Genomic DNA, 24014 nt, shown 5'->3' on the forward strand with positions numbered 1-24014 from the left:
CGTTTACATTTTACTTTGCAACTTGCAATATTGCTACATATGCTTCCATAGAACTTCTGTTTATGATGTGATTGCAGTTTGAAACATGCTTTGCATCCGTTTATAGAGTCCTTGCATATAGCATCCATCCCAGTCTTATTCTCAAGACATCTTGTGGCCATAATTATGAAACTGTGTATTTAAATAATGACCACGGAAATCATTTTCTGTGGTAACTGGAAGATACCAAATATGTTTAATATGTTAGACTCAGATATGGGTGTATATGTTTGTTTATTTATTTATCATGTATGCCCCTAAAACAAATCTCCTGTTGGATGTGGGAAATGTTACACATACAAAACACAAGGGATATGCAGGGATATTTACAGCAGTTCACATCCGTGTTGTTGGTGGGTAGACGTCTTCATGTAAACACAATTTGGAACGAGATAAAACCGCTTTGAATCCAGTGTTTGTTTTGGCTAGCGATTTAAAGAGCTTTGTGTTTTAGAGTTTTATGCCAAAGATTTAATCAAATGTGGGAAAAACGGTAGTACTCAAAACAGTTTTACAGCATTACAAGCATGGCTCATTTGCTGGCTGTGTCTTATTCAAGTCATCATGTCCATTTTGTTTGATTTACTGCATTATTAACACGTCAGTAGTGACTCAGCTATTCAATTTTGAACAAAAACTGGCATTACAAATAACCTAAGACCACCAAGCATTCCTGAATGAATCAGTTGAATGAATGATTCAATGACTCCCTCATAAAAATTTGTCATTTGTCGCCACCTACTGGTGTAACGGTCCACTAAAACACCGTTACTGAAACTTATTATTCTACTGGGGTGTGTTTGTGTTTTGTGCGTGTGGTGTAGTGACACAGAGCACAGAGTCGTTAGACAGAAAGCACAGCTTTATTGACTGCACTGGTCGACCACAGCCGAGCGCTGGCGATGATGGGACGGGAGCTGTTATTAAGGCATCACAAACAGCATGCACATACAGTCACATGAACATTATATTGCTCTAAAGACTGCTTAACATGGAAAATGTACAAAAAGGAAAAAATAGGTTTTTGCACTGATGAAAAATACATGTCTTTTTTCCTTCTATAAAGATTTCCAATACAAGAAAATAAATATCGCAAAAAAAGCCTAAAATAATTTAAAATAGCTCTTCTTTTTTTCTAATTATATGTTCAATAGTTTTCTCTGCTATTAACAAATGGCACAACATTCTTTGAAACAAAGAACATAGAAGGATAAACTCCTGCAACATTCATATCATCGTATCCTAACCGTGTCCAGGACACGTGTGATTATTAATGGACTACAAGTGCTTCACCTCTCCTGCGCCTCATTTACTCTTTCAAGAGAGAACGACAGAAAAAAACTGCTCGGTCGCAGGGGCTCGTGGGAAAATTACACTGCATAGTAATCGAGACAGGAGAGTTTGGACTTTGATATGACAGCAAAAGCTGCAGCCGGACAAGCGAGAGATCTTTCACGACAGGTTTCTGAGGCGCTGCAGGAGTTCAGAGCGTCGGTGAACTGACCCACATCTGAACGGAGCATCGGAAGTGAACGACAACACTGAAGGATATTTGAGTGAAGCTCGTGAGGGTCACACTTCACCAAAAACCATTTAAAAGCTTAAAAACTTTTAGTATTGAATCTTATTCATGCTGACTTTAATAACAATAAGATGTCCAGACATCTTCATAAATGCAAAAAAAAAGGGGTAATGGTCCTACAAATTGGCTTCACTTTATTTCTGTGGATGAAATATGACTTTTCTTCAATATTCAGCTCCATTAGAAGAATGAATGAGCCGTCATGGGCTCGTATATTCACTTCACTTTCTCAATGGATTGAGTAGGAAAGAACGGCACAAAGTGCTTAAAACTGACCACTCAACCCTAAAGAAAAGCTGGGTCTTAGGGGTGTGCGATGTGCGTATTCTAGGATATTATACTAATTGCTGTTTAAGCGACGTGAGAGCTGATGTTGTTGAGTATGTCACTCACAAACTATATCTTAGAGCACGATTCCACCGCATGATGTAGACTAGCAGAATGCAGTCAGAATGATGCGAAAGTCAAGATTTAAGGGCAAAAAAATGCCCTTTATGAGTTTTTGTCCTATATCATATGGTAGTTCAGCGATGTCACACGAGTATATTGTAAGTGCTGTTTTTACAAATATCAGCACAGTTGCAAATGTGATATTGATTTTACACAGGAATTTTATATTAAATGGAGTTAAAATACACAGTATTGTCTGTTTTTGCTGTATTTTGCCCAATGAAAATACTTTCAGACAAAGCCGCAGCAAAAACATTGTGAGCCCTTCGTTACTGAATGAATCCAAGTTTTTGAACAAATCGTTTGAGGGAATGATTCAACGACTCCCTCATTAAGACAAGTGACTTGCTGCCACCTACTGGTGGTTTTAGTTTCATACTTAAAATATTGTTTAATTTTTAAAATTATTCATCCCAAATGTTATTTTTAAAACATTAAAAATGTCCTAACCAGACGCGATGCTGCGATGTGATAAAAGCTATCTTTTCCATGTAAATCTGAGTTTTTGTCCTGATCAGACGTTCCAGTGACAAGCGGCAGCGCTTTCTATTTTCTGCGATGTTAGAAAAAAACGACATTCAAACTATGACAGTGATAATATCAGGTACTGATTATGCGCTTTATTCAACATTAAAAGTGAGTTTGAATATAATTTTGCATGACCTTTATAGCCATACCGAAAGCAACAATAGATAGTTTACCTCAGACACTGAAAATAACTTACAGCAAACATTTGTGTTTAAACGGTGACCTCAATGCGAACCAACAAGTGTATTTCATAACAATAGTGTCAGTCACTTAGTATACGTTTAATAAGGCATCTAATAATATTTATTAATTCGATTATAAACATAAATTTTGTTGGGAGTGCAGTGCGCTTGCAGAGAGGCTCCGCCCACACATGCTTCTGATTGGCTGTGAAATTTGATTGATTTTGTTGCGTCGCATAGCCGTGTCATGTCTGGTGTGGACTGACAAATTGCTTGTCGCTGGAATCCTGTCGCGTTATGTTTGGTTAGGACACGGTGCATTTGTAACTGCATTCATGCCACCTCCGAGCTGCATTGAGCAGTCTGTGTAAATACATATAAATGCCATTTGAGATGGAAAATTTATAGAAAAAAGTTCATTTTCTATGAATATGAACATCTTTGTGAGCCATGACGGGCTTAAACCAGCCAACGTACCAGCACAAAAACACACTAAGAATCATCTAATTATCATTAGCGACAAAAATCCCAGAAAATATCGCGATATCATTTTTTTGTCAATATCGCACACCCCTTGATGGTCTCGATGATTTCCAGCCATTCACCCTTCCAGGGAAAGCCAACAGTAGAGACAAAAGAATAACCAAATGCAAAGACTAGTTACCCTTTGTCGTTCAAGCAGACGGTTTACTAACAACATACGAGTATCAAGATCTACTCGTCATGGGAGGAAAATGATTGCACAGAAGCTGAACATTTACAGAGATTACGTAGAGTATATGTTATAGTTTTGGTACACAAACGGCAACGAAGCATGATAAAGAAGCGTGAACTCTTGCAGGAGGCTGAAACTAGGTCACTAAAGGCACAGTATTCCATGTTTGCGTTGGGTGCATACTGAACCAGAGAACGGCAAATGACCAGCGCTATGATTAGTCCCTATTAAAGCAGCTAAGATACATGAAATCTGTACAGGTTGCTGTCTGTGGTCTGTACGGATACAGCAGACGGCCGTCGCGGTTTAAGCCAGTGAAGGAGTGAGGCAATTCAGCCGTCGTTCATCCACTGCGGCATCGTTCCAAACCTGAACGACTCTTCTGTGCAACACAAAATGACAGTGTTTTGTGGTGTATATTCTAGTCTTCTGATAAAAAGTCCATTGGTTACGATGCTATCCGCATACTTGCCGAGATCTACGGTGACTGGGGAAGGTTTTCAGTAAATAGATGCTTCAATTTGGGCGAAGCATAATAAGACACCAGAAGACTTGGAATGTAGCGCATGGACTATTTTTTTGTCCGTTTTGGACCCTAGTCACTGTATGGAAAAGAACACAGAAACGGGGTTGGGACGACAAGACTGAATAAAGAACTGGGGTTGGGTGAACTAACCCTTCGATCACTGACACGCATCACGTACGCTACATATCAGATACTTTTGTCTCATAAACGAAACCGTTCTGAACAGAGCATCACTGGAGCTCACGTATGTGATCGCGGATGAGGACGATGCTCGATTGATGATGCACTCCAGGAGTGTACGGGTGGACATCAGTGCAGGCTGAGATCTTTAGAAGATCCAGACACAAAGTTTACATCCACTTCAGAGCATATGCTGACTTACTTTTCTTTGGCATCACCATACAAAATAAAAGAAAAGAAACTAAGTGCTTCATCATTACACCGAGAGACGATCGTCTCAAAATGTGATGTTTTGGCAAAGAAACACTTGTTTGTGAATGTACAGGTTTAAGCTTCTCAGATGATTGCAATCACTTCTTCTCTATAACCCTGAGATAAACACCATGGGTTGATTCATTAGACGTCACAATCAGAGGGAAAACATTAGCAAAGCCTGAGGACACTTTGCAAGTGCGAATCCAATTTGACTGACGGTAGTTGATTCATGAACAGCACTTTGCTAAAGCAGGATTGATGATTTTAGCATTGTTGGGTCAATGCTGTTTTCTAGGCACCTAGAATCTCTACAACCTCGACATTTACCTACAAGCTTTTGGACCAAGCAGGTTTTCGTTTCTGATTGCCATTGTTGTATTAAAACAGTTAAAACATGCTGATTATTCGTTTGATTTGGGGGGCTACAGAAGGCACGCTTTAATGGAGAACAACAACGGTTCTTTCTGAACAATTGAACTGAAACAAGTGGAAAAGAAAATGCCAGATATCAGAGTGAATCTCACAAAAAGATCCTCACAAAAATTCTAGACATTATAATTAGTTGTAACTGGAATATCCCAAGTGGTCCAATGGAGCTAATTGACCATTTTTAAATGTTCTTTTATTTTTTTGAGTGATCAACATTTTTAAATTTTCATTTTACCACGGTGGTGGTCTTTTTGTCATGGTGCACAACAAATTTTGTGTCATACGGATGTTTATGGAAACCTCAGTATCCTGGCTCAGACAAATCACTGGCTCAAGATGGTCCTGAAGCTCCTTGAATCAAAAACTTCTCAAATGCACATTTCAAGATACATAAACATGAACGTTCCTTAGATTAAAAAATTTAAGTCCAAATGCAAGCAGCAATTAAGGGGCCAAGCACAACAGAGGCAGAATGAGTAGCAATCATTGCAAGGAGGATCAGACCAAATGCAACAGTGGGTGATTAAAGACATTTTAAGATGATTTTACTCAAACTGGCTGAAAAATCATAAATTCAATCATTAGTAATATGATTTAATGGTTCATCACTTTTCACCAATAGGTAGCATTGTTATCAAATTGATGCAGTGTGGTCAGTGTGAAATGACAATGATACACAAAGTTTGGTGTCAGAATGTCAAAGCTTTGCAGAGATACAGCTTTAGATGCAGTTTGGCACCATGCCATCAAAATTGATGCGTTAAATGAAAACCATTTTAGCTATTGACATGAAATCCATCATTTTTTGCCGGCATGGTCTGAAGATGATCTTAGCCAAATTTGGTGAAAATCGTAACAACGGTGTAGGTGAAGATCGAAAAAAAAAAGTACGTTTTCAACATAAAAATGGCGAGGAAGTTCAGACGATTATGGCATAATTGGTATCAATGTTTTCGGCATGATCCAAGGAATCATGACAATAGGCAAAATTAATCAAAAAGTTATCCACTTTTTTTTTTTTTTTTTTATAATTTCTGACCACAAGGTGGCACTACCCCAACACTTTTTGAGTACCTTCAGGGCATGGTGCCGAACACACATGCCAAATTTCATAACGATATGCCAATGCATTCTTAAAATAAAGCTTTCCCCCCCCCACCAAATTAAAAATGGCAACATTCCCAAAATTGCCGAGATGGGACAATTGGGTACTATTTTACTCAGCATGCTGTAAAGAATGTAAAAAGAGCAGACTTGTGATTTTCTTGAGCCAAGATACTGAGTTTTCCATAAAAACGACCCATTGCATTTGTTGTGCACCATGACGAAGACGACCGCCGTGGTTAAACCAAGCAAGTACAAAACTGGTGTTTTGCAATGCCAACAGACAGAGGTAATCACTCAAAAACTAGAAAAATTAAAAATGGTCAAGCAACCAACTTTACAACTTAGGACCACTCGAGATGGATTGACCAAATGTCAAGATGTGCTTGTCGCACGCCTCCTACAGCAGGCTTCACGTTCGTGAGATTCACCCATGAAAGAAGCTGATCTGCCCACTGGCACGCACATACACGCAAGGATGTACGTGTGATTCCGGTACGTCTAGTCTCTGTAAAAGCGAATGAGGCGGTGGATACGACAGGTACATGTGTGCTACATTCCCCAACGGCTATTTGTGCTTATTTGTGTCATATTTTCTCTGTACATCATTTTAAAGCAGCCGCATCCTCTGGAGACACACAACCTCATATTCATATAAAACGAACACAACCTGAACAGACATCATAATGCCCACATCATCGTCCCTGTTCCAGGACAGATCCTATTGCTTTCCAAGAGGACACATCCAACAGTGTTCATTTAGACTTTTTCGTTTCTTGCTGTTTGTCAAGCACAAATGGTTACGATTGCATAAATGTAGGCGACGGACTAATATACACTACCAGTCTAAAGTTTTTGTTTTTAAAAGAAGTCTCTTCTGCTCACCAGGCCTGCATTTATTTGATCCAAAATACAGCAAAAGTAGTAATATTGTGGATATTTTTACTATTTAAAATAACTGCTTTCTGTATGAATATATTTTAAACTGTGATTTATTTCTGTGATCAAAGCTGAATTTTCAGCATCATTACACCAGTCTTCAGTGTCACATGATCCTTCAGAAATCATTCTAATATGCTGCTCAAGAAACATTTCTGATTATTATTATTATCAATATTTAAAACAGTCATTTTTTTCCAGGATTCTTTGATGAATAGAAAGATCCAAAGATCAGCATTTATCTGAAATAAAAAAAAGCTTTTGTAACATTACAAACTATACCATTCAAAAGCTTGGAGTCAATATAATTTTTTTGGGGGGGGAAAGCAAGGATGCTTTTAAATTGATCAGAAGTGATGATAAAAACATTTATATATAAAGCAGCTATTTTCAACGTAATAAATATTTTTTTGAGCTGCAAATCAGAAGATTAGAATGATTTCTGAAGGATTGTGAGACTGGAGTAATTTAGCTTTAAAATCACAGGAATAAATTACATTTTAAAACATATACAAATAGAAAACAGTTATTTTAAACAGTAAAATTGTTTTTGCATCAAATAAATGCAGCCTCGGTGAGCAGAAGAGACTTCTTTAAAAAAAACATAAAAAATCTTACCGTTCAAAAACTTTTGACTAGTAGTGTATTCTGACACATGAAGCGAGAAAAGAACACACCCCGTTACATCTGAAGGTCTGCAAACGGGAGATAGACGGGCACCCGAAAATGCTTTTAGGAGGCAAGCACACTTCGCCGCACTACCTCCTCCTTCCCAGCATGCAGTTGGGGCAAACGCAGCTTCCGGCTAAACGAGCGCAATTCACTGTCACTCTGCTCCGCGTCAGAGAAATAGCCGTCCGTTTCAGTGTCGGGTGTGAAGGTGCTGTTCCCAGTGCTGTTGGGAAGGGAGGTCTCCATCGAGTCGCTCTTAGAGCGTGACTTGCCCCGTCTAGGTAGACGCAGACGCAAGGCCATTTGCGAGCGCTTGCTGGTATCCGCAACGAATCCGCAAGAGCTACGCTCTTCAGAAATGTGGCACGAGTCCATTTTGGATATGGCTGGCTGCAGAGGGTCCGGTCTGCCGTCGCTGCTGCGGGTGTGATGGTGGTGTACATGACGCGCTCGCTCTCCTCGTTTGGACCAGGCCTTGCCTTTAACCGCGGATCCGATTCTCGGGAGCGAGACGGATTTTCTGCGGCTGCGCGGCGCGCCCCTCGGCTTGCGGCCCAGCTGGGGCGTTTTCCAGGTGGACTTGATGGAGTGGTCCATCATGAGGCTGAGGAGGCTCTCCTCGTCCTGCAGGAGCTGGTCTGACAGAAGGCTAACCGACGGATCGCGCGTCTCTCTGGATAGAGACCACTGGCTCAGCATGTTATCTGCCGTGATGTGAACGGACTGAGCCAGCCAGCTGTCGAACAGCGAGCCGCCTAGCGGGAAGGATTTGGAGAAACCTGTGGAAGAGATATACATTAGACATCATGTGCTGATATACAGGAATACTTTATATTACAACATGCATTATATTCAGGGTTTGAATTTAACTTTTTCACTCACCAGCCAATTTGGCAACTAAATTTTTAAGCTACCAGCCATTCATAACTTCTACTAGCCCAATTTATTATTATTTTTTTAACCAATATAAACCAACAGTTTTCGGCTGTCCACACTGGATATGACACTTGAACTTTGTGTCAGTGAGTCATAAATGGAACGAGGCATCAGTTTACGGTCAGGGATTTGTCGTGTCGCGCCACATCCAGTCTAGACAACATCAGCATCACTGATCATAATGGGTCCTATTGTATTTTATCACGCCGCACGCATCCGGCGAAGACCCAGGTGAGTCTTCAGTTGTTTTTAGACTCTTCATTGTTGCTTCAATGCAAAGAAAACCAGTGTCTGCCACACCGTTATTTGTCGGGTAAGTTCAAGTGAGCTAATTATTTGGCTGTATTTAATATATCATGACTCACGAGTTCAGTATTTGCGCTAAATCTGCACAGATTTGGCTTAAATGAACGTGCCCAAGCAATTAAAGGGGTCATGACATGAGGAATCAAATTTGCCTTGATCTTTTGGCATATAAGAGGTCTTTGTATCATTAAAACATGCTGCAAGTTTCATAGCTTAAAACGTCCTCTTCATTATAAACAAAGAATTTATTTAATCGAGCTCCAAAAACGGCTCGTTTTGGATCCAATGGGGCAAGGTGACGTCACCTAGCACCAGTCGTTTGCATAAACACGCCTCCAGAGCAAGACATCGACTAATAGTCTTCTTCTCATCATAAGCCCCGCCCACTGGCGTTCACTCGCTTACAGACTTGATCACGCTGAAGGAGAGTGTCGCCTCGCGTCAAAAGCAAATAGAAATTACAATCACTTCCGCTATCTTGTCTACACTGGATACAGATGTGCGTTCACTTTCTGACACAGTCCACTCACTCGAGTCCATCATCAGGACAAATACACTGAAAGAGCATTCGATAAAAAACAAGCGCATTCACGCTCTGACAGCAGATGGCGCTGCAGAAACAGCAGAAACACAGCTGTTACGCTGGTAACTCTGTAAACAAAGCAGCTGCCATACTTTCCATTTCTGACCAGGATTTAAATGTTAAGCAGCCATTCATCACAGCACCAAATACTTGATACTTGAGACTTAAACTATTTATTTTCAAAATAAAACATTTTTACATTTTAATCTGGCCTACAACGTGCCCTAGATATTGATTGAAAATGTTCGGATTTTTTAGAGGCCTATTGTTCAGTAACACTTTACAATAAGAGTCCATTAGTTAACATTAATTAACTATTAGTTAACCTAAAAATGAGCAGCAGAACAAAAATGAATCTGAGAATCTTCCCTGTATTTACTTGGTTGCTGCAATACACATGTCTGAAGTAGTTTGTCTTGCCTAAGAAGTATTATAAGAACCTGCATTTTAAAGGGTAACTGAATTGCATTGCTGGTCAGTGTATTGAATAGGGGTGTCGCGATTTACCGGTATTACACGATAACCGTGATATTCAAAGTGTGTGATGATATACCGGTATTGATGATAACCACAATATTTAAAATGAACAGGACTCTCATGATTACACCACATGTAAATACTCCAGCGCCAGTACCTGGTTGACCTCCAGGTGGCAGTATTGCGCCTTACCCCTGACACTGTCAAACAAGACGACGCAGCGCACGCAGCTACTCCGAGGAAAGCCATGTTCAGTTATAAAGAGTAAGTTGCGATTATTTTATTAGTCATAGAATGGGAAATGTTACATTAACCTGTTAACAGAGGTTTTCTGTGTTCATATATTTAAGGAAAGGGTGATTATTTAATAAGTACCGCGTTTTCTTTACTCGTCTTATTTTTGTATTTGCAATCAATACGGTCTGTGCGTAGTAACACTTCATTTCTTTGTTCAAATCTATTATTAACAGTTACACGATTAAAACTGATTTTGAAAAACTGAGTGACCACATTGCTATATTAAAGTTGGTCGCTGTGCCATGCACTTAATGCCTCATCTGCAGTCGTGTGATCGTGAAATGCATCATACTATTTTTACTGTACTGTGGGGAAATTACACCAGTCTCCAGATCAGTCATAAAACATGCAAATGAGGTGTCAAGTGGGAGAAACAAACACTTTCCCGCTGAAACTATGTGCCTTGTTATTGGTCAAACTCAGAGCCATAGAGAGAGAGAGTTGACTCCAACGGACCGTTTTTTACAGCAATGGCGGATCATGGAGCCGCTCAATAGTTCCCAGAAGTTAGCGCTCAGACTATCAGCGCCGTAGAGATGCAGCAGAAGAGACCGCTGTGATGAACTTTTAAAAGGTAAGACATTTATAGAACAAAATTGTATATTATCAGCACAGCTAATCAAATTACCTTGTGCTTTATAACAGATTATTATTAGATTATTCCTCACTTAATTAGTAGATTTACGGGATGTTATTCATTCTCTACATGCAGTTTCATTCGTTGTTGTGTAATTAAGGCTTTTAAACGTGATTTCTGCTGCTGGGAAGTTATTTAATAGATTTAGATTTATTGCAAAGGATGCTGATGGACCTGAGTGAGAATAAAAAGTTTAACATAGGCGAGCAGTTTTCATTTCAGAATCATGCTAGGCTAAATTTCCAAAAATGTATTATATACCACTACTATTTTATAGAAGTAATCACAATAAACCTGTACTGTATTTTATACTTAAATGTCTTAGCTACTGTAGAAGCACTGTGTTGAAGGAGCAGATGCCACAGGACTGAAATGTGATGGAGCATCACTTAACCATTCCTCCTGTGTTTTTCTCCTTCTCTATCTGGATCAGAACAAGAACCAGCTGAAGACTCCCTGTAATGAGATATCACCCTCACAATGAGGTTTGGCAAGTCTTTCCCTGTTCTTTGTGAAAAACTGCCAGTTCAAGGACAACGTGCTTTATAGCATGCAAATAAGTGCATAACAAAAGTTAACATACATAAAACATTTTTACCCATTCAATCATATATTTTAAGTTATTTTAAATTTGAATATACTACAAATATATATTTATATATTAATAATGGAGGGGTACGCAAGAATCAAAAACATTAAAAGAGATTAATTCCCACTTAATCTTAAAATATCTTCACTTATTTGGAATGAATTTTCAAAGACAACAAACTTAACATTCACCATGAGATTAATAAAACGACAATGAACATTAAGATATGATTGCACTTGACTAACATGCATGTTGTTAGAAAACACACACACAATTATATTTATACAGAGAGGCTGAAGTTACCTTGTTAAAAGACCACAATGTCGTTTATATAGCAAACATGGACTTTTACCATGATAACATCAACCTAAAATATGTTAACATGGCAGGTAAGGATAGCTGACCACATTAATCCTCAAATATTAGCGGATTTTATCTTTTAAAAGCAACGCTGATACAGCTACATACACTACGTATAAATTATTTTATAAATAATGTAAATAAATTATTTTATTGTCTACTAATTACCCAAAAATCGCAGTTCTGTCTCTCTAACTCAATGCATTCCAATCGCCCGCTATTAACCTCCTGGAACTATTGAGGTCTGCGTGAATCACGTGACGATCGAGCGTTTTGAACTTCCGTTGTCGCAACTCTGTCTCTCTATGGCTCTGGTCAAACTAACCAAAATAGGTGTTACAGGAAACCAGATAAAACTTCTCCCACACCGAAAAGGCAAGTCTTCTCTCTACTTCGTGCCCTGGAAACACACATATCACCTTGGAAGCCTCACGATTCCCCTTCCGGGGGGAGTCCGAGCTTCTGGCAGTTTTAAGATCAATAACTTTGTCGATTCACTTCGGACTAATCAACCCATGGCTGGAACGACAAAGCTTTCGCTCCTAAAGGAATTCATCAGGAATCTACGCATTATACATGCACCGGGGATGCTTTACTCAGCACCCACAAAACCCATGCAAGTAACCGCTTGTTAACCATTTAGATGCGCTTCTAGGCTTCGACCCCTTTTAATTAAGGTGATGTGATTATCTGATGGTTCTTAACAGGTTAGCTGATGTGTAAATCCTGCCTTTACACTCTCTCTTGCGCGCGAGCGCCCTCCCTCTCTCTCTCTCTCCATGCCTTCCTTGCATTGGCATCTATGTTTAACGTGTGTATGTTTGTGTGTAGTTCGATGTTGCATGTTCCCCTGTAGTGTAGTTTAATAAACATCCATAAGTATTCACACTTGGTTGTCTGTGTCTGCTTCTCTCAGAACGAGGTCGCTTTAACGTCCGGTCTTGTTACATGCTCGGGGAGCAAGGTTTCAGTAAGGAAATTATTTGAAATAATTTTCCTTAGAGTCAATAGACGGTCCGTATTGCGGACGAACTAATCATTTTATTGTACTATGAATGCTACAGTTAATTCCTGAAGATGGATATATATAATTGATAACAACCCGTTATGATTAATTATGTTCATCTCACTTAGAGCAAATTTGCTACATCATTCAGTCACACACTTACCCAGCTGTGTGAATAGAGAGTTGTCATCTGATCTCCATTTGTCTTTCTTTTCTGGACTCCTCTTTCTCCTTTCTTTCACTCGTTCCCTGACTCCATTGCGATGAATCTTCTCCCCTCTCCGAGTATTTACTATAAAGCGCAGAATACAAAACAGCATGCAAAATACTTAAAATGTGCAATTAAACATCTTACAGCTGGCAACTACATTTGATTTTTTTTTCTTCCAATATTTCAAATTATATTCAGTGCTTCTCAAAGCTGAGACCCTTATTTTGAATGTTTCCCTCATCTAACACCAGATCATCAGCTCATTAGTGGAGACTGAAAGACAGGAGGACATGCGATATGTGCTGTGTCTATAGCACAGCTTTGTGAAGCACCGAGTTTGAGGAAAAGATCTGCAAACACTAGATTTTAAACATTTTAAACAGTCCACAAGAGGGCGCAAGACATAAATCTAAACCAAACAGCACCTCGTTTACTGCATTTATTGTTTACTGCAAAGAACAAACCTGGCCGTTAACAAGTGCATTTCATTTTAAATCATTCTTTAAATTTAAGATTTAATGCAAATTTATTAATTTCAGTCAATTTTACTCAGACTAAAATAGCATCCAATTCAAGTCTACAAAATTGTTAGTTGATGAGACTAATTGTTTAAAAATTTTTATTTATTTAAACATCAATATTTAAAGTAACAAAACATGAGAACTGTCCTTGCGGATCTCCTGAATTCATAATGAAAACTCTGAAAAACAGTATTGTGATTTTTTTATTTTTTTATTTTAGGTACTCAATTCTTCATATTTTAGTGCATTGTTACAGAAATAGCACATTCTTATTGCAACTTATATCGGTGAGAAACATTTAATGTCGACTGATGCAGCTTTTTCTCTAATGAAATTTTGTGGGGCAATAGTTCTGTCATCAGAATATGTTTGGGAATAATTTCCAGTTTGAACAACCACAATCATTTCAGTTATACGAAACAATAATGCAGATATTTTAAGCATTGTTAATTGTTATTTTCCAAGATTCTCTTATTCCAAGACAATTGTTAATTGTAATATTTTAAGTGGAGCACTTACTAGACTAAAGCAGCTTAGCTTTAATTGATTATCCAGACATCATTTTTCAGAAAAACCATATGATCATCAGGCTCCTAAGGAATGTTTGTTTGTTAATTAATCTCTCAGTCATCATTGCATTGCATTATATGTTTTGAAACTACAGAGCTTTGATCAGACAACTAAGCATATATCTTCTTATAAGACATATTTTTATATGATTTACATTACAAGCTATCAGAGTTCCATCTTAATTTTTGTCCATATAAATATCAGCATCTGCACCAAATTGCATGTTTTTGCTCAGTTTGCGTCTTAGAATAAAACTCAGCTGTATTTATTTATTTGTACAGGGTTAATTTTCTGAATTAAATGTAATTTTAAATGATCTGGAATTAAAGTAGAAGAGCTCACTTAAAGCTTTAAAAAAAAAAAAAATCAAAAAAGCATTTCTTTGATTTCTTTGATTTTTACAATGAAGGTTATTTTTAATCAAGATCACAAAAACCCACAAATTAGAAAATGTCACACAACAGGGGGTCAAGAGGTTTTGGTTGGAGTGTATCTTGCGTATGGGAAATAAGGTACAGATTAACCTTCAGCTTTGTTGTTGAGGGTCGAGGACCGTGCTGATGAGGCTCGCAGGCCTGGCGGCCGCATGCCAATCTGTATGTTTTTTTGGAAGACAGAATAAATATGGGTCTTAAAGGGGTCATCGGAAGCAAAATTCACTTTTACATGTTGTTTGAACATAAATGTGTATTGGCAGTGTGTGTACACATCCACCTTATAATGATAAAAATCCACCCAGTGGTTTTTATTTAATCCAGAATAATAATATCCCCTTTTTCAAATCAGGCCATTCTCAGCTTCTTGGCTGTGTGACGTCACACAGACCCAGGCCCCTCCCACGATAGTTGATTGACACGGCCGTCTTACCTTAGACCCGCCCTGAGTGAGCTGTGAACAGTCCGCCATTGTTTCGACGCCGGAGCAGGGACGAAGACAAGAATGGCTCCATAGCGATTGAGGTGCTCTGTTGTTGGATGTAATAATGAACACAGCAGTTGTCATTTACTCGCGACATCTGAGCCGCTGAAGACGCAGAGGATTACGTTTGTTTGTGAAGGGAATGCGCCCCGATCTACCTGAATGCATCTATGTTCACGCGAATCATTCGTGATCCAGCTTCACCTCCAGAAGTAGTATACGTTTTTTTTTTTTAAATGAATCTTTGCAAATCGCCTTTCCTAATAACGTGCTAGTTAGTAAGTTTCGCGGCTAAAGTTTACAGTCTCATGAGAACGGCTCGTCACCCCACAGAAGAGAGGGGCGGGGTCAGCAGAGCTCATTAGCATTTAAAGAGACATGCACTGAAACGGCTTGTTGTGAACAGAGCTGTTTTTGACAGGGTAAAAGGAGTGTTGTTTTACACTCCCGTTGAGAAATTTTAACTTAAGTATATTATAGACTTTTCATTTAGACCCTAAAGAATCATATCAACTTGTGGAAAATGGGCATCCGATGACCCCTTTAGCAGCAGATGACAGAAAGCCAGTGAGTAGAGAGAAGTGCTGAGTCAGAGATTCAGGAATAATGAACACTGCAACGAGGGATCTGACCGAATGCAGCTCCTTCATACAGCAGTGTAACACGGAAAAACGGGTCAACAACGACGCTGGACGCTCAAACTAAAACCATAAGGCACGTCTCATGAATGCAGAACACTCTTTTTTGTTTTAAGCATTAAAAATGAGAGCTATTAGATTCGTTTGATAAACCTAGCAAAATCAACTGCATGTCATAATAGCAAATGAACACATTATCTCACAATTCAAATAATTTCTCCAGATTCCCTCAATCTTTTCGCGATATTAAGTACAGTAGATGGTGAAAGACCTTGCATTGAGAAATGTTATTTTTTTAACAGCTTGACTATTCTCTTTAAGTTTGGCACAAAGTGGTTGCAAAGACTGAGACTTTGGTGGATGCTTGTTTTTTTATTTTTTTATTTTTTTGATGCCCTAAACTGTTAACAAATGCACCTGCTTATTGTGGACTGTTTCAAAACTGTTTAATTTTGATATTCTATTATCCATTCTATTTTTGAAAGGCTAGGAGTGACTGCAAACATCATAGACAAAAGTATAAAAAATTAAACTGATCAAATTTTAGGTTTGCGCACCTTCTTTCATTGCCCAATTGTTTAAAATAGAAAAAAACATTTTTTTGAAGGTTCTATTTTGAACCCTACTTGTGACTAATGCTGTAAATGAACTATACTTTGGGGCATTGCCAGCTTAGATCATGTGCCATTGGTAAAAACTGGCACCGATCAAAATGGCAAAAGAAAAACACAAGAGATTGTTGCAGAGAGTTTTCATACCTCCAACCAGGTCCTTCTCTAAGAGCTGAATCTGCAAGGAAAAGATCTTCTCCTGCAGGTTGCATAAAGAGTGTTTGATCTTCTCTCTGCGTGTGACCATGTAGCACAAGTTTCTGACCTGAAAGAAAACACATAATTTATATTTAAATTAAGAACTGAAATCACTATGGTTAGGAGTTAGTGTGTTTCTGGTGTAAAACCTGCCGTGATAATGCTCACGTTCCATATGACTCATCATTGTGATCTGCTCCATATGACTCATTTTACATTCATCGCATTTTAGAAGCAGATTAAAGTCGACCTGAAATCCAAATTGATTACGTTCTTTCTCAATCTACATTCCATATACAATGAGTTGCCTACAATAAACCAAAATACAATACAAAGTTCATCTTAACTCCGTGACTAACGTTTATAATCAATTATAGATTAATCACTTCCTGTAGATGCACATCATTTTCAGATCAGTCAATATTCTTGCTTAACATAAACCTTGAAAAGAGGTTTACACTCACAATAAAAATACCTTAATAATTAAACTTTAATACCTTAACAAAATCTCCAAATATCACTTAATTGATTGCTTTATATAAACCATAAGTGCCTAAAAATCCAACAGTTAATTTGGTCTAAGAGTTACATCAATTATCTACATTTTCATGAAAAGAAATTAGCATTTCACAAACTGCAATTATTCCATATCAATTTTCGGTTACACTTTATTTTAAGTTCCAATTCTCGCTCGTAACAAACCATTTTGCCTCAAACTCCTAATTTGCTGCTTATTAATAGTTAGTAAGGCAGTTGTTAAGTTTAGGTATTGGGTAAGATTAGGGATGCAGAATATCATGCAGATTATGTGCTGTATAAGTACTAAAGAACAGCCAATTTGTTAATAATAGACATGCTAATAAGCAAACTAGTTAATATTGAGAAATAGTCCTTATACTAAAGTGTTACCCAATTTTCTTAATCTTTAACAACAACTTAAGAAATTTTGTTGGACACGATTAATAATGAATGCATGCCAAGAGAGGAAAATCTGATTTTCGCAGCATGCTTTGACACCCATTACTACTTTTTTTTTTACATCCAAGTATTATCATTCAATCCAATCTCAGTAAATAAAATCAGGCCCCACTGTATATGTTTTTTTTTTTTTCTCAGAAATGCATGATATTATAGAAGTAACATACTAATTGCAGAATTAAGGGCAGCTATAGCATTAGCTGCATCAGCTGAGTTTTCACAGCGAAGCTCTTGAGCTCGCTGGTTCAACTCTGTCCTGTCTCATGTCCTCTGTGTGTGTGTGTGTGTGTGTGTGTGTGTGTGTGTGTGTGTGAGAGAGATAGGAGAGGCTGGTAAAGGTGGACAGCTGAGAAGAGAGCCCTCTCTGAAGCAGACGCTGATATAGAGAGCAGAGTATAACAGATTATACTAGAATGAGACGAAGTGGCAGAAGTCAAGAACCTGATCTGAGGACAAAAGAGCAGCCTTCCTCTGTCTCCTGCCACACTTTTTTTTTTTTTTTTTTTTTTAATATTTAAAACTATCTACCCCCGTTACTTTTCTACATTCCTGCCTACCCATCAACTTATCCACCTTCTTATCTTCAGTACTTACCAACCAACCTAGCTACGCATTAAACCATTTAGTCTCCAGTGCAGCAACCTGTTGTCAGGATCTCAGAGGCTTTGATTAAGTGAGGGAGACTGGGATAAGATTCACAAGGGACAGAATTACTGCGCCAGAAATACTTAGATTTATGATGAGGTGAGATTACAGTGACTGTTTATACACCAGGAGGGTGTGATCACAGACAAACAGACGGATGGATGAATGAATGATTGGATGGATGAATCGTTGGATGGATGGAAAGAATGGTCAGATGGGATGGCTGAACAGAACTGATGAATGGATGGACAAAATAGTTGGATAGAAGGTATGGGATTGACGGTTGAACAGAATGGATAGAAGGACTGACAGAATGACTGAACGGATGGATGGATGGATGGATGGATGGATCATAGATATGTATAGAACAGTCCATGTGTTGTCACTCACAATAAAAATCTTTAAGATACAGTTTCAAGATGCAACAACAATGTGCAGCATCTAGTTGTTTTTCTTTAAATAAAGTACTTTTAAATGCCTTATTAGTTAACGGCTTCGTCGTCTTGTTGTACTGTGTTAGTTTAGCAAAAGCATCTTCGAAAGTCTACTATAGATATAGTAGGGATGTAACGGTATGAAAAGGTCTTATCATGGTTTTAGGGACCAAAATTATCACGGTTATCAGTATCATCACGTTATTGTTAAAATGTGCTGGAGATGTTCAAAAAGTACCGACACATACTTCACTTCAAGTTGTATATTTAAAAATCAACAAATAACAAATAAAATGAATTTTGGTTGCATAATCACTAAAACAATAACGTTACCAATGATGTTCGGAATTTAAAAACAGTTTAATAGCATGTTCAAATATCTAATGTAAATGTTCAAATAAAGCTTTGAAAAAGTTTCATACAAAAGGTAAACCTCACATTTCAGCCTTTAAAGAAAAGTGTTATGTCAAAATGATAATTGATTAATAAATGATTATATGTATTTTATCTGCACCATAAATAATTCTACATAACTTATCTGAATTGTTTAAATGTGTAGAATCCACATAAGCTTGTTTTTTATCAACCGGTCAAAATTTACAGCAGGTCCGTTTTTGTCCAGACAGAAACTGCACACAGGCTGAATGTAAATATAAGTCTCTGTAAATCCACTCACTGACAGCAGGTGGCGATGATGGAAAAGCTGAATTACAGCTGTTTCCCGTAAACTCCGTGGACAAAGCAGTATTGCGATTAAGAACACTTCTTCAGGTATTACACGGAGCGCAGATGCAAACAAAATGCCATCGAATCTTTTCTGAAGACAGTCAGAACCTTCAGATGTACATTCATATATTCATTTGTATAATTCACTTAGCACTCTTTTAAAACCAAGATATAGAAGACATCCCTAAGATATATATATTTATACATGCATATAATTACAGTTGCAGATTAGGGCTGAACGATAAATCGCATGCAATTGTCATGCACATCTCGTCAGTAAAGCCGGTTCTGTGATTAGTAGTTAATCTCCATCACGTGCTTTCAGATGGAGCGGCGTTTAATACACAGAGCTACAATATCGGATTCATAATCGCAGATGAATCACCTTTGATTAAGAACGCGAAATTGCGTAGCTTGTCAGTAAACTACAGCTCTGTGTAATGATATATGGTAATAATGGAAATTGCATGTAAACGGGAGTAAAGAGCTTTGCTCTTGACATGTAAACATCATAATGTGATTAAGTCCTTACTCTGATTATTGGAAATAATCGCATTATTCGTGTGCATGTAAACGTAGTCACTGAATCATTCATTCAAAGCACTTTTTCATAATTTTAATATTAAAAATGGGTGTATTAAATATATTTTAAATACATATATATTAAAATGTTTAAAAATTCATTCAAATTAATTAAACAGACTAAAGGTCCTTGCACACAGAGTCCGAAATTTTCCGTTTTTTCGTATTCGTCATCTTTTCCAATCAAAATGCTTGCTACGGATGCGAAAACGCAGAAAATCGAACCAGATCCTAATTTTTTTTAATGAAGTTTCGGAGGTAGTGTGTAAACGTGATTGGCACAACGTGAGGTCGTATTTATTTTTTAACGTGCGAAAATTTCAGACTCGGTGTGCAATGACCTTGACTTTTAAAAAGACTGCAGCAATTAATATTTTGTATTACCAATTACCTTTTTTTGTTTAATTCAGAATCGTGGGAGAATCGTGATCTCTATTTGAGACAAAAAAATCATGATTCTCAATTTATCCAGAATTGTGCAGCTCTAAAACCTGTTTGAAACAATCATTATTGAGAGCTTGACAGATGCGAACATGTGAGAAAACAGCAGCTATACTCACCCTCTCGAGATCCTGACGCAAATGAGTGAAGAGCTTCAGACGGCGATACAAAACATCCTGCTCCTGCTGGGCGAGATTGTCCACCTCGTCCCTCTTGAGGGCCACTAGCGGCTGGTTGAAGTTGGCCTTTCGTCGCAGTTTCCAGAACTGGTAGAGGAAGTCCACGTGAGCGTCCGGCAGGGAAAGACTTTCTGCGACTTCCTTGGGGTCGACGAATCTGTAAAACTCATCTTCAAGCTCTTGCAGCTTCTTCTTGCGTTGGCTGGCTTTCTCCTGTTCTGCTTGATCCTGCTTCGAACGATCCAAATGCGTCTCCGATAGATCGGGACCAGCATGCCGCATTTCGGGTCTGGCCATATTCCCGCCGCTGTTTGAGCGCGAGACGCTGCTGTGCTCTAGACAGTACGATTTGAAGCGCACCTCGTCATTCTCTGCCAGAGTGGTGCACATCTCTAGTCCGTGGTCGAACGCACAGGTCACGTGGAAGGCCACGATGCAGGATGGCATGGAGCACTGCGTAAGCAAGACGGCATGTTTAGAGCGCTGGTTCACATTGTCATCACCAGGGGCCAGTTGTTCAAAAAGTTTAACCTGGATCAGAATGATCTGGATTTGGAAATCCCATATTTTGCTATCCAGGATCAGGTAACCCATCTTGTTTTTGTGCCGGTTTTTCCAAAGCAAAATTGCATTGCATCACCCTGATCCAGATACACACTTTTTCAGATTTTCAGATCTGGATTACTAGTGCTCAGTGTTGGGTTAGTTACTCTAAAAAAGTAATTAATTACAAGTTATTAATTGCATCTTCAACAGTGTAATTAGATCACTGTACAAATTACTCTCTCCAAAAAGTATTTAATTACTTATTACTTTCTAAATCCTATATCAACCTCGACGAGTTAATGATACAAGGATATACATGAAACGGTTCTTTTAATTCTTTCAAATAAATAATAGATAACTACATAAATTATTCTGGTCACACTTTAGATTAGAATCCAATTCTCACTATTAACTATGACTTTTGCCTCAATATATTCCAATTACTGCTTATTAATACTTACTAAAGTAGTTGTTTAAGAATTTTAAAAGTTTAAGAATTGGGTAAGATTAAGGATTTAGAATAAAGTCTTGCAGAATAAGACATTAATGTGTGTGGGTTTTTTTTTAAAAGTAATAATAAACATCCAATATACCAGTAATATTCATGCTAATTATCAACAAGTTAAAAGTGAGAAATGGACACTAAAGTGTTACCAATATTCTTATTAACTCAAAGTATTTAAAGTGAGAAGGGTACATAAAAGCATGCATTTTAAGGTTAGACTTTAAATTTTGATGTTAAATCAACTATTGTATTGTGTATAAATGTTCTATAGTCTATACACAGTATTAAGTTCAATTACATAAGTAACTGTAAAATTACAGGAAAAAATAAGAATAATCCCTTAACTTTAATTTAATTACTTTTCCTTTGAAAAAGTACAGTAATTGATTACTTCGTAACTAATTACACTCAACACTGCTAGTGCTCTATGGAGCCCCTAAAGGGACATGGTGATGAAAAAAAAATATATATATATATTTTTTTTTTGGATCAAAAGTATCTTACTAAAACGTTTTGAACAACACAAACTGAGGATTTAATCCAGATCAAAACCAAGATTGGGATCTAATCCAAATTCAGAATCCTTTTTTCTTTTCAACAACCCATTTTCGAGATTTGATCCAATCCGATGGCCAAAATTCAATCAGATTACTTTTGAACAACTGGCCCCAGAGCTGGGTATTAACTGATTACATGCAATCTGGATTACGTGAAGTACTTGTAGTTAGATTCCATTGCATTTTAAAACAATTGTAATCAGACAAGTCACCTTTTATTGATTACATATTCACACAATAGCAATAAATTATTCATAATTTATTGATTCTCCCAAATTCTTATTTTCATCTTTTAAATTGTCCTTTCAAAGGACCATGTATTACAGTGTCTTTGGAAGGTTTTTGTCTTTCAAACAATTTTAAAATGATTTATTTTAATTTTACATTTCTATGATGAATTATGATAAATTATGATATTAGCATTTCATGAAATTCCCAAACCCCCTGCAGTTTTGTGCTCCAATAAAAAATATGCTTGTCTGGAACAACATGTGGATGAATTAGATTTGCATTTTTACATTCATTATTCCTTTGCTAGCTCTTTATATAATCCTGGATATAAAAGTACGTATAACTATACCAACATACGTACAGTATACTCATATGTACCATACAGCAAATCTCAACAACTTGATTTCTTGTATCTATATTTCTAATATAATCTGCTATATGTAATTAAAAAGCATGAAAATATTATAAACAAACATCACAAAAAGTTCAGTAAAGTTGCTTTGAAATAATGCGTATTGTAAAAAATGCTATACAAATAGATTTTGACCAGACTTTATAAAGTATCCCATCCTTTCTTCTTTGAAAGGAAACTACATGAAAGCTTATTCTGCACTTTAAATGTGTCAAGTGTTCAAAAGCAGCATGTCTCTCACCTGTATACATGTGCCTGTGTGTTCACGGCACAGGCCACAGGACAAGGCCCAGCGACTGGCTGGGATGTGGGATACTTTAGTAATAGGCTCCATCTTCTCAGGGCAGCCAATGCTCACCTTCGATGACATGGAAACAACACAAGTCAGAAAACACATCAACCCAGTTAACACATCATATGTGATCAGATTAGGGATGGACAACTGACATTTTCTTCTTATTTTCTTAAGACAACTATGCACAAATTAATGAAACGGATCGCTCCATCTCCATCTCTTTAAAAGTACCCATTCAAAATACAAAGCACATTAAAAATGCAACGGCGAGTGCTGAACACCCGTCAAGTTGGTCGTGATGAAAAGAGTGTGCACGCTTAATATGATTATTTTGGTAATCTGCAGGAAGCGCAAAAGATGGCCTTTGATGTGTTTTTCATAGAGCTCAGGGCTTGTATTTTGGCGCAGGATTGCGGGTATTCTTCATCAACTGCACATGCTTTTAAATCTTACCTATTTAAACATTAAAGCGACTTTAAACCATTCAAGCGCAAGAAGACTTGTGCATTCTCTCAGAGACTGTTTTCATAAAACCGCCTCTGAAACAGCGTGCGACTACAGAATTATATTTTGCGCTGTATACAAAATTATTCAAAATGCCCATTAACACAAATTCACGTAAACACAGTCGGTTTATATCAAACATAATCAGTATATAGGCGATTAAATTAACGTAAACAGTTGAGAAACAAAACTCGTGTAACAGTTTATTAGATTTGTGCATGAGGTCTTAAAGAGACGGCAACCTAAAAAACCTGCTGCTGTCTTTGTCATTAACGTTTATTTATACAGTGAAGACTATCCACTGTTATTTTACATTTGAATAGATTATTCAATTTCTGTAGTAATTCTGTAGCTGTATATTACTGTTAAACCAACCTGAAAAAAACACTTAAAGCACTGTTAATTTCATTTGTATCTTGTTATAACATTTGTTTGTGCTATCTTTATTGCTTTATTATTGACTGTTTACTTTAGTTTGTTTAGTTTAAATAAATTCAATTCAGAGTTTGAAATCAAAGTT

At 37.5% G+C, this 24014-nt stretch overlaps 1 protein-coding gene across 3 annotated transcripts in view; it reads right to left on the bottom strand.

The window, feature by feature from the left end:
- Positions 1 to 883: 883 nt before the first annotated feature.
- Positions 884 to 24014, bottom strand: part of jade2 (jade family PHD finger 2) — a 50959-nt gene continuing 27828 nt past the window's right edge. For 2 of the 3 annotated variants that reach the window (XM_058759235.1, XM_058759236.1), the window contains exons 8-15: positions 22937 to 23053; positions 20385 to 20897; positions 16613 to 16709; positions 16409 to 16526; positions 14962 to 15058; positions 14619 to 14688; positions 12956 to 13084; positions 884 to 8380 (exon numbers count right to left, since the gene is read on the bottom strand). In XM_058759235.1, the coding sequence (XP_058615218.1) occupies positions 7662 to 8380; positions 12956 to 13084; positions 14619 to 14688; positions 14962 to 15058; positions 16409 to 16526; positions 16613 to 16709; positions 20385 to 20897; positions 22937 to 23053 (1860 nt within the window). In that variant the 3' untranslated portion in view covers positions 884 to 7661. The remainder of the gene's footprint in view (positions 8381 to 12955; positions 13085 to 14618; positions 14689 to 14961; positions 15059 to 16408; positions 16527 to 16612; positions 16710 to 20384; positions 20898 to 22936; positions 23054 to 24014) is intronic. The other variant, XM_058759238.1, reaches the window with a different exon arrangement.

The sequence above is a fragment of the Onychostoma macrolepis genome, chromosome 21 (assembly GCF_012432095.1).
Source record: "Onychostoma macrolepis isolate SWU-2019 chromosome 21, ASM1243209v1, whole genome shotgun sequence".
Classification (NCBI taxonomy): domain Eukaryota; kingdom Metazoa; phylum Chordata; class Actinopteri; order Cypriniformes; family Cyprinidae; genus Onychostoma; species Onychostoma macrolepis.